The sequence below is a fragment of the Pleurodeles waltl genome, chromosome 1_1, assembly GCF_031143425.1.
Source record: "Pleurodeles waltl isolate 20211129_DDA chromosome 1_1, aPleWal1.hap1.20221129, whole genome shotgun sequence".
Classification (NCBI taxonomy): domain Eukaryota; kingdom Metazoa; phylum Chordata; class Amphibia; order Caudata; family Salamandridae; genus Pleurodeles; species Pleurodeles waltl.
In genome coordinates, this window is record NC_090436.1 from 807,774,187 (window position 1) to 807,790,433 (window position 16,247).

At 44.7% G+C, this 16,247-nt stretch overlaps 1 protein-coding gene across 2 annotated transcripts in view; it reads right to left on the minus strand.

Moving 5' to 3' along the window:
• Nucleotides 1-16,247, minus strand: part of VLDLR (very low density lipoprotein receptor) — a 309,483-nt gene that overhangs the window by 93,810 nt on the left and 199,426 nt on the right. For both annotated transcript variants that reach the window (XM_069228453.1, XM_069228463.1), the window contains exons 10-13: nucleotides 16,043-16,214; nucleotides 14,771-14,995; nucleotides 14,436-14,554; nucleotides 5,750-5,889 (exon numbers count right to left, since the gene is read on the minus strand). In XM_069228453.1, coding sequence (XP_069084554.1) covers nucleotides 5,750-5,889; nucleotides 14,436-14,554; nucleotides 14,771-14,995; nucleotides 16,043-16,214 — 656 coding nt within the window. The remainder of the gene's footprint in view (nucleotides 1-5,749; nucleotides 5,890-14,435; nucleotides 14,555-14,770; nucleotides 14,996-16,042; nucleotides 16,215-16,247) is intronic.

The following is a 16,247-nucleotide window of genomic DNA, read 5'->3' on the forward strand; positions in this document are numbered from 1 at the left end:
GTGATGATCCGATTGTAGTGAATCCTAGTTTGTTTTAATGGGATACAGGAGTTCATTTAGCCTTTGGCTTGCAGACTCGTGCCCACGTCATCAGGTGACTTTTACCCTACTTAGCTTGCTCTGTTTTAGTCATTTATTTAAATCTTTTAAGATGGCTGCCTTGTTTTTAGTTAGGCCATTGCTTTAGTTTTGCTTTATCAGTGCCACTGCGCTAAGGCGTCAATATCAAGCGACAAAGATGAACAAACTGTAGGTGTTCACATTAGGAACTTTCCCTCTTCACGCTTTCAAGGGAATTGTTTATATAGATTACTGTTCCAAGCATGTCTTGTCATCTATTGTTTGGGAACAGACCTACATCAGGGGTCCAAGCAGATCTGTATAAATACTCTGCACTTAAACAGAGGGATTCCGACCAGATGCCATCGCTGCTATCAATGCTGCACGTCGCCTTGACATTGACCCAGTCTGTGTCCCTACAGAGTCTGAGCTAGAGACCTCAATCCAAGGTAGAGGGTTGGAGGGAGGGCTCTTCTCATGGACATGGCATTGGCAGATTAAGTTTAACATACCTGGCTCTTTTAGGTAAGAGGTTAGGCTCACTATGCTAGGGCATTAGGACATCATATACTATGCCATTTCATGATATTGCAAGATGGTCGGGGTCTTTGTATTAATTACTCTGGTCTTTACCATTCTGTTTCTTGCACTGTTCATTATCCTAATCATTGCAGCCCACGCAACCTATCGCAGATTGCAGTTTTGCTAAAAAATAAAACCTACTGAAACTTTACTGCATCTTCATTGCCTGGGTTTGAGACATGTTCATGTGAGAAAGGGGTAATCTGCTTGAAGAAGACACTCCCTGAGATGTCACACTAGAGTCCGTGAGTAAAGGCTGCCACAAATCAGCTTTTACTGTTTGGGTTTTGGTGAGCTTGTGAGGGTTGGGACAACAGTTGTGATTTGCTAGGATTGGTATAGTCGCCTAAAAACATGAGTACCGTCATCTAGGCGCAGCCTGTCCTTTAGGTCGGAGGGGCCACCCCATTCCCCCTTTTGACCCTCATGAAGAGTGTGTCAGGCTGAACAAAGGCCAGCCTGACACACTTCATGTTCAGGTCAGGAGCCGACATGCACGATTTGTGCAGACTCCTGGCTGCCTGAGCTGAACTTTGCTGGGCTGAGGTCACAGCTCCTAGAAGTGTGACCTCAGCTCAGTAAAGATGCCTCGAAGCCCTCCCCTGGGTGACAATGAAAGCGTCACCCACTGACTTCGACCTGGCCGCTTCAGGTTTAAGCCTTGAAGCGCCCAGGGCGAATGTCAATCAGTGACACTTCGTCACAGGGTGGGGTGGTCAGCAGTCTCACTGACCCCATCCCACTCAGAAGAGGCTGGGACTGCTGCCTTCCCTCATTGGCTGACGACCTTAGGTCAGCCAATGAGGGAAGGCAGCAGTCCCGGTGTCTGTGATCTTTTAAAATGAAGTGTCTGTATCCACTTCCCGCCCGCCTCCCTCCTAAAGCTGCCGGCCGCACTGCTGTCATCCTTAAACCAGCAGTCTTGCCTTGAGCAAGAGTCAAACTACAACACCATAGTGAATGAATGCATGCATGCATGAGTGCCCTGGTGGGCCTGAGGGTGATGGGTACGACTGTGTGGCAGTACTAAATTAGGAGTGTGTTTAGCGAGTGCTCAATGAGTTTGTGGAAACCTTGTGAGACTGGGCAAATAAAGGGGTGTTAGGTGCAACAGTGTGCACTGACGTGAGTGAGTGATGGAGGTGAGCACCTGGCAACAGTGTGGATGAGAGTGCAGCTGACAAGTGAATGCAAAAGTGCTCTATGCAAGTATGAGTTGGTGTCATGGGAGAGATTTGCGAGTAGGTGCCTGAAGGAAGTGAATTCGTGAATGTGTTGGTTTGATTGAAGGACAGTGCTAGGATTGAGCTGTTGTGAGCAAGCCAATGGTGAGATGCGATGAATTCTTGTGTTTCAATGTACATAAGCGCATGAATGACGGGCTACCAGAGGTCAGCTGTCAGTTATCACTAAGAGTGCTATAATTTTTCCAAGATCTTAGGAAAAATATTGTTCTTATTCCCATGTCGCATTGGATTGTAAACCGTATTAGAGCCAAACAATCTTGCTGAAGTTTGAACAGGTATGGGATAAAGCGGATGCATGAAAGGGCCTCTCTTTCCTTGACTGGTTTCAGTTGCTCGCACCATAAAGGAGATTTCAGAGAAGATGCAAGATGACACTTTGTAGCTGAAAAGATTGTTTGCATCGGTCCTTTGAAAGATCACTCGGGTGCAACGCTCTTGAGGTAAAGGAAATGTGAACTACATGATGACTATTTCTTACCCGATGTAGAGGATGTGTTTTGAGCCTGGTTGGCTCGGCTGAGGAAATAAGTTAAGGTGATGGCATGTACTTTCGACTTACTACTTCCCTACTTCACCTTACACTCGTCTTAAAACAAAAGAAGCTCTGCTGAATAGGGCGATGAAAACGAAATGTTATGTAAGAGCCAGAAGCACTGTCAACGTGATTATTTACAATACAAATAAGTTTAAATAGAGATTAGCACTGAATATGCAAATTTAAAAGCGCGGGCTGTTCACTAAATTAGATAAATCTGTCTTTCATGTCAATATGGCACAATTTGAGTTTTATCTTTCCCCGAGTGGCTAACCATCGCCCCTGCCAACACTCAAGCAGTCCTACAATGGCTGCCTCCCACAAATGAAGAGAAATTAGCGCTTCATCGGAGCCGGCTTTAGGGCAGTGCTACCTACGCGAGCGCACTAGGTGGTGGGTGTGGGGGAAGGTGGGTAGTTACTGTCGCTGTGTTTAGCAATCACTTACGATTCAAAAGCACCTGTTTCAGAGTTCGTCTGTCTAGCTTTCAGACAACAGTAAAAATGTCAAGACAGCTTTTGTGATATTAAGGCTCCCGCTAGAGAGGGCAACGGGAGTTTTGTTCAGTGGCACGTCTGACTCACCATAAAGTAAAACAGAGGGTTAATATGCGTACTGCAAAGAACGCATCTTTACTTTATGTGGATAGCCGAGTTGATTAGGGAAAAAAAAAAAGCCTTTACCACACCTTTAAAACATATGAAATATATGCGAGAAAAGATAATGGTCGCTTTTGCTGAGTGCTAGTGAGGTGGTCATGCGGGTCGAGTATTGCCTTTGTTGTCTCCTTTTTAACCAGTTTGTGTTAAGCACCCAGGATTACACCTTTACTGAAACATTCACTGATTATCTACAAATGAATGTCATACCATGCAAAAATAAATTCTGAAATAATTTACTACATAGTTGGCTCATGCAAGAGCTTTGTACAAAGCTTATCCTATCAAGAAGGCAGCAAGTGCTCATACTATAGGTCACGCGGTTCTGTTAGCCACTAGAAGTCTGTGACTAAAAAAGGACCTAAAAAAAATGTCAACCCTATTTCACTGACCAGTTTTCCAATTTTAAAGGTATCAAAGTATCAGCTTGATAGCAGCTACCACACTCTAAAAGTCCCAGCCTTGCATTTATCCCCTCTTAAACTGGTACAACCTGAAAACTACGGTGACCCGACCCCTCCAACCCCTCTTCAAGCTTAGATAGATGGTCATTTGGTACATGAGGTTTGCTCCATTAAATACTCAAGTTGTATTACCGCGCAGACTGGAAAGGTCATGGACTTCAAGAAAGCACTTGGGAACCCTGCAGCAGATAGGAGGTCCCAATTGCAAAATACTAACAAATCAGTCTGTCCCGGGATTGGTGCAGAAAGGTACTGGCATGAATGCTCATAGCACTCTTGGCTCGGTTTCACATCTCCTTAAATCCAAAGTCACAGGGCAACTTTTCCTGTCAGGTTAGCCCACCACTACCACCAATATGAGCTAGGCTCTTGGGGAAAGATGTGTAATGACCAGTGTGCTGCACTTAAGCATGATAAACACCTCGCTTAATGAAATTCTAATTAATTCATGCAATTGCAATACACGGAATGCATTTACTTGAAGCAAGTGTGCAGCCATGTGCACAAGCAATTTCCTTAAATTCTTCCTTTTATGTATTCCTTTAAGACTGATCCTGCAGTGGCTGGGGCTGTGCATGAAGCTCTTCAGACAGCTGCATGGCTGGGCTGCATAGTAGCTCAAGGGCTCCAAAAAGCTGGGTCGCTCAAGAGTGCCTGGGAACCCGAGGCGATTTTTTTGTCCGATTACTTATGAAACCGCCCGGATACCAAATGCTTCGCATTAGATAATTCTGTGGGCGTATTGCCCTACACAAGGGCCGCTTGAGCTCTTCCCAGTGGGGGCAGAGTCAATGTTCTTGAGACTCCAGACCATGAAAATAAGAACCTGAAGGGGAGTCAGATAAGTGTTTTGTTCCTTACTATACTTTAAAACTAGCTACAGTGTGCAATAGAAGGAACTACTGCTTCTGGTATAATTAAATTATGCTTGAAACGTTGAGACTACTGCTGGGGTGAGAGTTCAGTCCAGCTTTTAGGGTGTTTGAAATATTACTGTTTGTACATTAAGTCAAAATTGTAAGTGAACGGAGGTAGATTGACAATATAGGTAAAGTGCAAGTGTGGCACGCACCTTAGCGCATGACTATTAACAGTTGGCAACACTAATAGTTGTAAGTAGAAAGTTATATATATGTGTCACTATACAGTGAAGTGTACCCTATATGTTATGTGACAAAGTTATAACAATAATGCTGTAGGACTGTTATGCATTAAAAACGACTCTGATATTGCAGGGTCTGATCTATGAACTAACTGAAAGCCCCTGAAAACAAAACCACAAGTGAGTGTGCTTTTGTTTCTGAAACTGTTCGGAATAGCCACATGATTACCACTGTACACAACAGCTAACCACTGTGTTCTTGTCACCTGGATAATGTGGTCACAAGGAGTCGCCACCCAAAAGAGTCCATAGAGAATGCAGCGATATGGCATGAATAAGCGAGTGGTTTCACTTTAAGGAAGTTAGGCTTAGGGAGCAAAAAGAGGAACTACTTTAAGTTAAAGGATATGATGGATGGCCTAACACTGGGAATACACAACAGTAACAAAACCAAATATAAGAATGGAGACCATATTTGAACATTCATGCCTTTGAAGATAACCAAACCCCTTCTCCTGGGGGCATGCAATGGCTACTAATCTGCTCTCGGTGTCCATCAAGTGGTTACTGGGATTTTTAGAGTTCCAGCTGTAGCTGCGATCATTAACAGAAAGAAATCTGTTCCTAAACAGAATCACTGGCACATTTGAGAGATGAAAGTAAAGTTGCAGATTCACACAGCAAATCTTCTGAGATGATGGTCACTGAAGAAACAAAGCTGACTCTTGAGAGGACACGGTCACTAATCACTTGAAATAGGTAGCTAAGTGCTGAAGCAGACATTAGATTGCAAATAACTACTGCTAGCCACAGAAGTGCTGAAACAAAAACAAAAAAAAAAACACAACAAACTTGCAGGATTTCCAGCAGACTGCAAAAGATAGAGTAGACAATCACATGTAACAGGAATGTTTTCTTCAATATTGATGTTTTCCTGCAAGGGTGTCTTCCAGCCAGATCACATGTCCGAAGGGAAGCGCCATCAGTAATCAAGCCATTTTTCCACTAAAGTCTCAGGAACAGTGTCAAAACCCCTTTAATTACGCAACTAAAAAAAAAATTCGGCTGGTGCAGAACAATGCAAAAGTTACAAAACCTACCTCAAATATCGTAAGAGCCAGAGGGTGAGCAAGGAACTCCAAGGATTTCAGCACTATTCTGCGATCCTGGCCATTAAAGTCCACACTGGACAACATGTGTAGCTTGGCATCCAACCAGTAGAGGCGGTTTTTTACAAGGTCTAAAAAAATAAAAAGGGTGAAAAACAGTTAATGCTCTTTACTTGTGCCGCAGTTGTCCCAATTTACGCAGACAAGTCAAAATTAATTGGAGCCCAAAACATGATGATTAAAAGCACATCCAATGTAGCATACCTCTAACGAATCTCCTGCACGAATACTCACGTTATTAATGAGATAAGTTCCCTACTCCCTCACTTATTCTTAATTGCAATCTCAACTCACGAAGAGAAACTAAGCACACTTAAACCCATGCTTTTCAGAAATAGATGTAAAGGCCAAATTAAGCATCTTCAACTCAGTAATTTAGCACAGGATATAGAATGCTCACACCTTGAGTACATTTGACATAAGTAGGTTGCTCCTTCCAAGGTTATAGAAATCAATAAGCCTCAACTACTATACTCAAGCATTTGCAATGCAATGGGTCTCATTTGCTGGACTTAGAGCTATTAGCATTGTAAATTGCTAACTGGACTTCCCTTGCCATGTGGTGAGGGGGGTTTTGGGGGGGGGGGGGTGGGGGGGGGGGTGGAGAAGGCTGTAAGGGTTGGGAGAAGGGGAAGTAAAGAAAAGGTGACAGGGTGAGAGGCTAGAAGGTAAATGAGAAAGTTTTGTACATCGGGCAGTCCCGCTGTATAAAACTTGAAAGCGGCATGAGCACCCCTGAAAAACCCCACAATGCAAGTAACTACTAGTTATTGTTTTGTTTCAGTAGCGCTCATTCTGCTTTCAAGTTTTATACAGCGGTAACTAGATCGGCAGTCCTGTTGTATAAAACAGTAAAACGCCATAGTGGCAGGAAACAAAAAATAGTCCACAGAAAAACAATCCAGGCATAATTAACCTGTACTTGCTCCTCAGCCAAGAACAAAAAGTGACGTATCGGCTGCCAAACCAGTTAAGAGGCAGCAAAACAAAAGCAACACTGCCTTCAACCTATGGTAAACATCAGGAGGGAGCAAAGTCCTTTATGCATTACAACAGTTCCTGCAGACAGCGCATTTTCGCTGTCAAGGCTCGACCTAAAAATGGCTCCTCATCCACTGCTTTCTAGTGCTTCAATTATTGCCAAGGCGTGTTGGATTCTCATTTCAGCCCTTTAACTGTTCATCAAGTTCTCATTATGATCAGAATGTCAATAGGTAATCAGAGTCTCCTCTTAGATGCTGAATTTGAGTGCCTGGTTCCTTAGAATAAGTAACCTTTTCACTACATAAGCTTCAGCACGAAACTCACTACTAAGCAATTTTGTTAATGGCGTTGAGCAATGGATGGGAGGGGCATTTACTACATGGGTTGTCTTTTTTGCCTATTGTAGGAGGCTGGCTTGTAGTGGGTACCAGAGGTACTTACACCTTGTGACAGGTCCAGTTATCCCTTATTAGTGTAGAAGAGGTTTTTCTAGCAGCTTAGGCTGATAGAAGGTAGCTATGGCAAAGCAGTTTAGGCTGAACTAGGAGACATGTACAGCTCCTACTATACCACTTCTATCATATGCACAATATCATAAGAAAACATAATACACAGAGTTACTAAAAATAAAGGTGCTTTATTTTTATGACAATATGCCAAAAGTATCTCAGTGAGTATCCTCAGAAAGAGGATAAGATATATACACAAGTTATATGTACACAAACCAAAATTAAGTAATAGCAAGAAAAGTAATGCAAAGTGTGGAGAATTACAATAGGAGCACATAGGTATAGGGGCAACAAAAAACCATATACTCCAAAAGTGGAATGCGAACCACGAATGGACCCCAAACCTATGTGAGCTTGTAGAGGGTCGCTGGGACTGTAAGAAAACAGTGAGGGTTAGAAAAATACCCCACCCCAAGACCCTGGAAAGTAGGAGTAAAGTACACCTACTACCCCCAGAGAGCATAGAAGTCGTGATAGGGGGATTCTGCAGGACAAACAAACACCAGCAATGCAACGACAGTGGATTTCCAGACCTGAGTACCTGTAAGACAAGGGGACCAAGTCCAATAGTCGTGACAGTGTCGAGTGGGCAGGAGCCCAGGAAATGCCAGCTGAAGAATTAAGGAAGCTGCCACCGGTTGGAAGAAGCTTGGAGTTCTGCAAAAAAAGAAGAGGACTAGGAACTCCTCCTTTGGAAGACGGATGTCCCACGTCGCGATGAAGCTTGCAGAGGTGTTCCCACTCAGACCGCAAACAAGCCTTGGTAGCTGCAAAAGTCGCAATACAGGTTTTTGGGTGCTGCTGTGGCCCAGGAGGGACCAGGATGTCACCTTTAGGAGGAGACAGAGGGGAGCCCTCACAGAAGCAGGCAGCACCCGCAGAAGTACCCAAACAGGCACTTAGAAGAAAAGTGAACCAGAGTCCACGCGAAGTCACAAAAGGGAGTCCCACGACGCAGGAGGACAACTCAGAAGGTTGTGCACTGCAGGTCGGAGTGCTGGGGACCCTTGCTTGGCTGTGCACGAAGGAAATTCTGGAAGAGTGCAGAGGAGCCGGAGCAGCTGCAAATCACGCAGTACACAGCTTTGCAGTCTAGCGTGGGGAGGCAAGGACTTACCTCCACCAAACTTGGACTGAAGAGTCACTGAACTGTGGGAGTCACTTGGACAGAGTTGCTGTGTTCCAGGGACCACGCTCGTCAGGATGAGGGGATCCAGAGGACCAGTGTTGCATTCTTTTGTTGCCTGCGTTAGCAGGGGGAAGATTGTCGACCCACAGGAGATTTCTTCGGAGCTTCTGGTGCTAGGTGAAGGCAGGCTACCCCCAGAGCATGCACCACCAGGAAACGGTCGAGAAAGCCGGCAGGATTAGGCGCTACAATGTAGCTGGTAGTTGTCTTGCTACTTTGTTGCGGTTTTGCAGGCATCCTGGAGCAGTCAGCGGTCAATCCTTGGTAGAAGGTGAAGGAGATGCAGAGGAACTCTGGTGAGCGCTTGCATTCAATATCTGAAGAATTCCCCAAAGCAGAGACCCTAAAAAGCCAGAAAAGGAGGTTTAGTTATCAAGAGAGGTAAGAGCCTATCAGAAGGAGCCTCTAACGTCACCTGCTGGCACTGGCCACTCAGCAGTCCAGTATGCCCCCAACACCTGTGTTTCCAAGATGGCAGAGGTCTGGGACACACTGGAGAAGCTCTGGGCACATCCCCTGGGAGGTACTGGTCAGGGGAGTGGTCACTCCCCTTTCATTTGTCCAGTTTCACGCCAGAGCAGGGCTGGGGGATCCCTGAACCGGTGCAGACTGGCTTATGCAGAGATGGCACCATCTGTGCCCATCAAAGCATTTCCAGAGGGTGCAACACCCTCTCTCAGAGGAAATACTTTGTTTTGCCTTCCCGGGCCAGGGCTGCCTGGACCCCAGGAGGGCAGAACCCTGTCTGAGGGGTTGGCAGCAGCAGCTGCAGTGGAGACCCTGGAAAGGCAGTTTGGCAGTACCCGGGTTCTGTGCTAGAGACCTGGGGGATCATGGAATTGTCCCCCAATACCAGAATGGTATTGGGGTGACAATTCCATGATCTTAGACATGTTACATGGCCATGTTCGGAGTTACCATTGTGACGCTATACATTAGTGACCTATGTATAGTGCACGTGTGTAATGGTGTCCCTGCACACAAAGTCCGGGGAATTTGCCCTGAACAATGTGGGGGCACCTTGGCTAGTGCCAGGGTGCCCACACACTAAGTAACTTTGCACCCAACCTTCACCAGGTGAAGGTTAGACATATAGGTGGCTTATAAGTTACTTATGTGCAGTGGTAAATGGCTGTGAAATAAGGTGGACGTTATTTCACTCAGGCTGCAGTGGCAGGCCTGTGTAAGAATTGTCAGAGCTCCCTATGGGTGGCAAAAGCTATGCTGCAGCCCATAGGGATCTCGTGGAACCCCAATACCCTGGGTACCTCAGTACCATATACAAGGGAATTATATGGGTGTACCAGTATGCCAATGTGAATTGGTAAATTTAGTCACTAGACTGTTAGTGACAAATTTGGAAAGCAGAGAGAGCATAACCACTGAGGTTCTGGTTAGCAGAGCCTCGGTGAGACAGTTAGGCATCACACAGGGAACACAGAGGGCACATACTTATGAGCACTGGGGCCTACACCTTGAAGCTCTAAGGGTTAGCCTCAACTGGGAGAATGTTACTTCAGTAACAGCTGTAGGAAGAGTCGCCCAATCGATCCATAATTTTAGAATAAATCTCAAAAGTTTGAAAACTATAAACAAAGGAAAGGTACACACTAAATTTGCAAGAAGAATTCTTATGCAATAAATGCAGTAAAGAGTATGCTGGAACAAATGAGCTCCCTGGACTACAAGCTGCTCAAAAGAAATCTAAGTGACTAAAACATAAGGTGAACGTTTGCGGAAGGTCCTCATGCGTTACTCCTTATGCTGCTGGTTGGATTTTCTACTATTGACTTACGTGACATTGGCTTCAAATAGCATCCAAACCAGATGTAAAATGTCACCCAGCAAATAAGTCTGAAGGGGCAAAAAACAAAACGAGACCATCTTGTAAATAAGGCATAGAAGGAGCATTTCTCCATGCAAACTAGATCCAGCTATGCATTATTCGCGGAGAAGAAAGACTAACATCAGTGTAGGAAGTTTGCTCTGTAGGCACCATTTCAAAGTAAGGAATAGTATGCACAGAGTCCAAGGGTTCCCCTTAGAGGTAAGATAGTGACAAAAAGAGATAATTCTAATGCTCTATTTTGTGGTAGTGTGGTCGAGCAGTAGGCTTATCAAAGGAGTAGTGTTAAGCATTTGTTGTACATACACAAGCAATAAATGAGGAACACACACTCAGACAATTCCAGGCCAATAGGTTTTTGTATAGAAAAATATCTTAGTTTATTTTAAGAACCACAGGTTCAAAATTTACATGTAATACTTCAAACGAAAGGTATTGCAGGTAGGTACTTTAGGAACTTTGAATTAGCAAAATAGCATATACAGTTTTCACATAAATCACATATAGCTATTTTAAAACCAGACAGTGCAATTTTCAACAGTTCCTGGGGGAGGTAAGTGTTTGTTAGTTTTTGCAGGTAAGTAAACCACCTACGGGGTTCAAGTTTGGGTCCAAGGTAGCCCACCGTTGGGGGTTCAAAGCAACCCCAAAGTTACCACACCAGCAGCTCAGGGCCGGTCAGGTGCAGAGGTCAAAGTGGTGCCCAAAACGCATAGGCTTCAATGGAGAAGGGGGGGGCCCCGGTTCCAGTCTGCCAGCAGGTAAGTACCCGCGTCTTCGGAGGGCAGACCAGTGGGGTTTTGTAGGGCACCGGGGGGGGGGACAAGTCCACACAGAAAGTACACCCTCAGCAGCACGGGGGCGGCCGGGTGCAGTGTGCAAACACGGGTCGGGTTTTCAATAGGTTTCAATGGGAGACCAAGGGGTCTCCTCAGCGATGCAGGCAGGCAGGCTCCTCCTCGGGGTAGCCACCACCTGGGCAAGGGAGAGGGCCTCCTGGGGGTCATTCCAGCACGGGAGTTCGGATCCTTCAGGTCCTGGGGCTGCGGGTGCAGAGTCTTTACCAGGCGTTGGGATCTGGGAAGCAGCCAGTCGCGGTCAGGGGGAGCCTCGGGATTCCCTCTGCAGGCGTCGCTGTGGGAGCTCAGGGGGGGGGCAACTCTGGCTACTCACGGTCTCGCAGTCGCCGGGGAGTCCTCCCTGAAGTGGTTGTTCTCCACAAGTCGAGACGGGGGCGTCGGGTGCAGAGTGTCAAGTCTCACGCTTCCGGCGGGAAACGCAAGTTGTTTCAAAGTTGCAGTCTTTGGTGAACAGGGCCGCTGTCCTCTGGAGTTCTTGGTCCTTCTAGAGCAGGGCAGTCCTCTGAGGATTCAGAGGTCGCTGGTCCCTGGGGAAAGCATCGCTGGAGCAGTGTCTTTAGAAGGGTGGGGGTTAGTGGGGGGGGGGGGGGGGGGAAGACTACAGGCCAGTAGAGCTGGGGCCAAAGCAGTTTGTGTCTCAGTCTTCTCTGCAGGGTTTTTCAGCTTAGCAGTCTTCTTCTTAGGTTGCAGGAATCTAGTTTCCTAGGTTCTGGGGGGCCCCTAAATACTGAATTTAGGGGTGTGTTTAGGTCTGGGAGGGCAGTAGCCAATGGCTACTGTCCTTGAGGGTGGCTACACCCTCTTTGTACCTCCTCCCTGAGGGGAGGGGGGCACATCCCTAATCCTATTGGGGGAATCCTCCATCTGCAAGATGGAGGATTTCTAAAAGTCAGAGTCACCTCAGCTCAGGACACCTTAGGGGCTGTCCTGACTGGCCAGTGACTCCTTGTTTTTCTCATTATCTCTCCTGGACTTGCCGCCAAAAGCGGGGGCTGTGTCAGGGGGCGGGCATCTCCACTAGCTGGAGTGCCCTGGGGCATTGCAACACGAAGCCTGAGCCTTTGAGGCTTACTGCTAGGTGTTACAGTTCCTGCAGGGGGAGGTGTGAAGCACCTCCACCCAGAGCAGGCTTTTGTTTGTCCTCAGAGAGAACAAAGGCCCTCACCACATGGGGTCAGAAACTCATCTCTCAGCAGCAGGCTGGCACAGACCAGTCAGTCCTGCACTGAACAACTGGGTAAAATACAGGGGGCATCTCTAAGTTGCCCTCTGTGTGCATTTTTTAATAAATTCAACACTGGCATCAGTGTGGGTTTATTATTCTGAGAAGTTTGATACTAAACTTCCCAGTATTCAGTGCAGCCATTATGGAGCTGTGGAGTTCGTTTTTGACAGACTCCCAGACCATATACTCTTATGGCTACCCTGCACTTACAATGTCTAAGGTTTTACTTAGACACTGTAGGGGCATAGTGCTCATGCACATATGCCCTCACCTGTGTTATAGTGCACCCTGCCTTAGGGCTGTAAGGCCTGCTAGAGGGGTGACCTACCTATGCCACAGGCAGTGTGAGGCGGGCATGGCACCCTGAGGGGAGTGACATGTCGACTTAGTCATTTTCTCCCCACCAGCACACACAAGCTGGCAAGCAGAGTGTCTGTGCTGAGTGAGGGGTCCCTAGGGTGGCATAAGACATGCTGCAGCCCTTAGAGACCTTCTCTGGCATCAGGGCCCTTGGTACCAGTTACAAGGGACTTACCTGGGTGCCAGGGTTGTGCCAATTGTGGAGACAATGGTACATTTTAGGTGAAAGAACACTGGTGCTGGGGCCTGGTTAGCAGGGTCCCAGCACACTTCAGTCAAGTCAGCATCCGTATCAGGCAAAAAGTGGGGGGTAACTGCAACAGGGAGCCATTTCTTTACAATCAGGTTTACCTAGTCACTGGAACACCTAAGCTTGACTTCACCAACTAAAAGCAAACAACAAAAACTATCAAATAACTTTCCTTTAGCCCCCTCCTGGAATATAAAAGCATGGTGCAGGAGAAAAAGAAACTGGCCAGCCTCTGGATTTTTCATTACTTTAGGAAATGGTTGAGGGTGGAATGATAAATCAAAAAAATCAAAGGTGAAAATTTCTTGCCATGGGAAGAAGTGGCCCACTCCCACTAATGCCTCTGCAAAAAAAAAAAAAAAAAAAAAAAAAAATCTTTCAAGTTCAACAAATGTACCTGTGGCCCAAAAAACCGTCCAGTCCCACTTTTATGTTCTCATTATGCGTTATTCAACAGGAACAGATCTAAGAACACTGCATCCAAGGAACAGCCAGAAACAGATGAGATGCTATGCTACTCACTGAGTAATCAGACAATTCATATGGATCCGTTTCGGAGGACAATCATGGCAGAAGAGAAATACTCAATATAAACCGACCCAAATACATCTGATGAATCATAAGCCTGAACCTGAAATAAGTGTGGACATGCAAATGTGCATATTAATGACTGGTCACTCACCCCACCATTCTGGTCTAATAAGATTAACAGTGTATTTTCCCTTTAAGGAGGTTATAAACAATTTAAGATGCAGATCTTTCCCCTTGTTACTTCTGTACGGTTACTCTTGATTCGCCTCCTTTTCTACATTTCATCATGTTTTTAGTGATGTATGGTTATTTTAAATTTGTGCTAAAGGCAGGTTCCATGAATCAAAAATAAATCCTATAAAAGAATAAAACTTTTCCTCCAATCCTTGCAAACTCATTGTTAAAAAAAAAAAAAAAAAAAAATTTACTAAGTACCCAAGGAAATTAATCCAAACTTCTAAATCTAGCAGACTGCAGAATTGTTATCACTACACTTTGAACCTAAAAGGAAGAAAAAATAAAAAAAATAAAAAGCAAAATATTTACCTAGATATTTCAAAAGGTAACTCACTTTCGCACCCCTTTCCCAAAAAGTGTACAAAAACTTTCAGCCATATTTCCAGAAGTTGAAATATCCTGCTTGAAAATAAAACGCACACCTGAATTCCTGTCCTTCAAAAATACTAAAGTCTCACCTTTTGAAGCACTATAGTAATAACCAACTGTTTCCACCTCCACTAGACTTACCAGTTACCATAAATGTGGTGTAATTTCTTGATGTAAATATCCTGTAAATTGTAAAGCATGCCACTACTCAAACGGCTATGTGCGTGCACTGAAAATATCAAATAAATTAAAAATACCTAGTGCAATTCCATTAGGCCACTGAATGTCTGTAGTTACCAACTTTTGCCTGTCGTTTCCATTCATTCCAGCTTTTTCAATTCTGGCTGGCTCTCCCCAGTCGGACCAATAAATAAATCTAAAGGAAGAAACAGATTACTCCATAAGCCAGTTTCAGAATGAACCGCAAAAGAATGAAAAATCTGCAACTATTGTTTTGCACGCGAAATAAATTCTTATAGAATCTTATAGCAATGAAACACTAAAGCACAAGACCCCCAGAATTTCGAGCGTCAATGATTAAACGTTTCCAACACCTAGCATTGTAACTTATAAAACCAAATTGATACTTTACCCTGATATTGGGTCCACAGCAATGGATGTAGGCTCCTTCAAGTCAGTGTTAACCAATATCTTTGCCCGTGAGCCATTAAAATTTGATACAGAGATGGTCTTTAAACCGGTGTCCGTCCAATAGATATTCTTATAAATCCAGTCTACAGCAATTGATGCAGGGCTGTGCAAATTATTTATGATTTTCATATGGCGGCCAATTTTGTCCCGTGCATCCACTGATGCACTGAAAAGGAATAAATAAATAAAGGTTTAAAGCACTATTTAAATGGGTCACTTCCAGAAAAAAAAAAATACACAAACCTAAAGCTAATTAGGATTTGAACAGAATATGAAGCATTCAACTATCAGAGCTCACTGTACTATTGCTGGTAGAGTCTGACGCTCAATACTAGTTCTTACACATTACTTGTCCTACTGCAGAGATACCAGTCCTCGGTGAGTTTGGCCTTTGAAAATGAATTCCCTGGAGTACTCTATAAATGCTTTGCTAGGGTATGAATCCCTTTCTACAAAGGTAGCAAATAGAGGACTGCATTAACTAATCACTTGTGTGGTCATCATTTCTGCACACCAATTGTTTGTCAGACAAATCGAGAATGTACCTTAATTATCTCCACCCAGACCTTCAAGCCCATGGCTCACACATGTTTCTTCACTTCTCTGGTTTCCAAAGATCAAGTAAAGTGGTCACATTTGATACTCTATTCAAACACTGTAAAGTGCTCAACCACCCTACTGGATACTTTAAGTCCAGTTTAGAAAAAAAAGAAAATGACAGCTAACAGACTTGAACTATTACCTTTCCTTGCTGCTGTGACAGCTTGGTGGCCCCAGTACCAAGCATGCAGGTGTTGGACTGCCTGGTTCATTTTCCATTCGTGGAATTAGTGGACATACCTCTTCAAGTCAGTGAATAGCACTATGCAGTGTATGTAGTACAAAACTTACTGTAAAGTGTAGTTTGTGAATCAGGCCCAAAGAAAAGTTGCAAAGAAGGAAGTTAGTAGCACGATAGAAAGTAGAACCGGAATGAATGAGGCAAGAAACAAAGCAAAACTATGCACCGAAAGAGGGGGGCACCCCTGTAGATTATGAAGCGAAAGAGTAAACACTAGTAACCACTGGAAACAACTGATTTCTGCAAACACGTGAATTGGGTGGTTTTTTTTTAAAATTGCTTTCAAAGAAATAGAAAGTGACAATAGGAAAGGATAGTTATAACATTTAGAAATAATGAATGCTCACTCACCATTATCACCAGAACACTTACCGGAAAATAGCTTTTTGGCTTATGTCAGCCCAAAAAATATTCTGACCAGCGATGTCAGCATCCAAAGCCACAGTGTTCCTCAGTTGCTCCACTAACTGTTTGTACTCCTTCCTCTCGAGGCCAACCTTTCTGATGTCTCTTCGGTTGGTGAAGATTAAACATGGCTCAGTTCCTATAAAAAAAAAAAAAGGGGTGCATAGTTTTA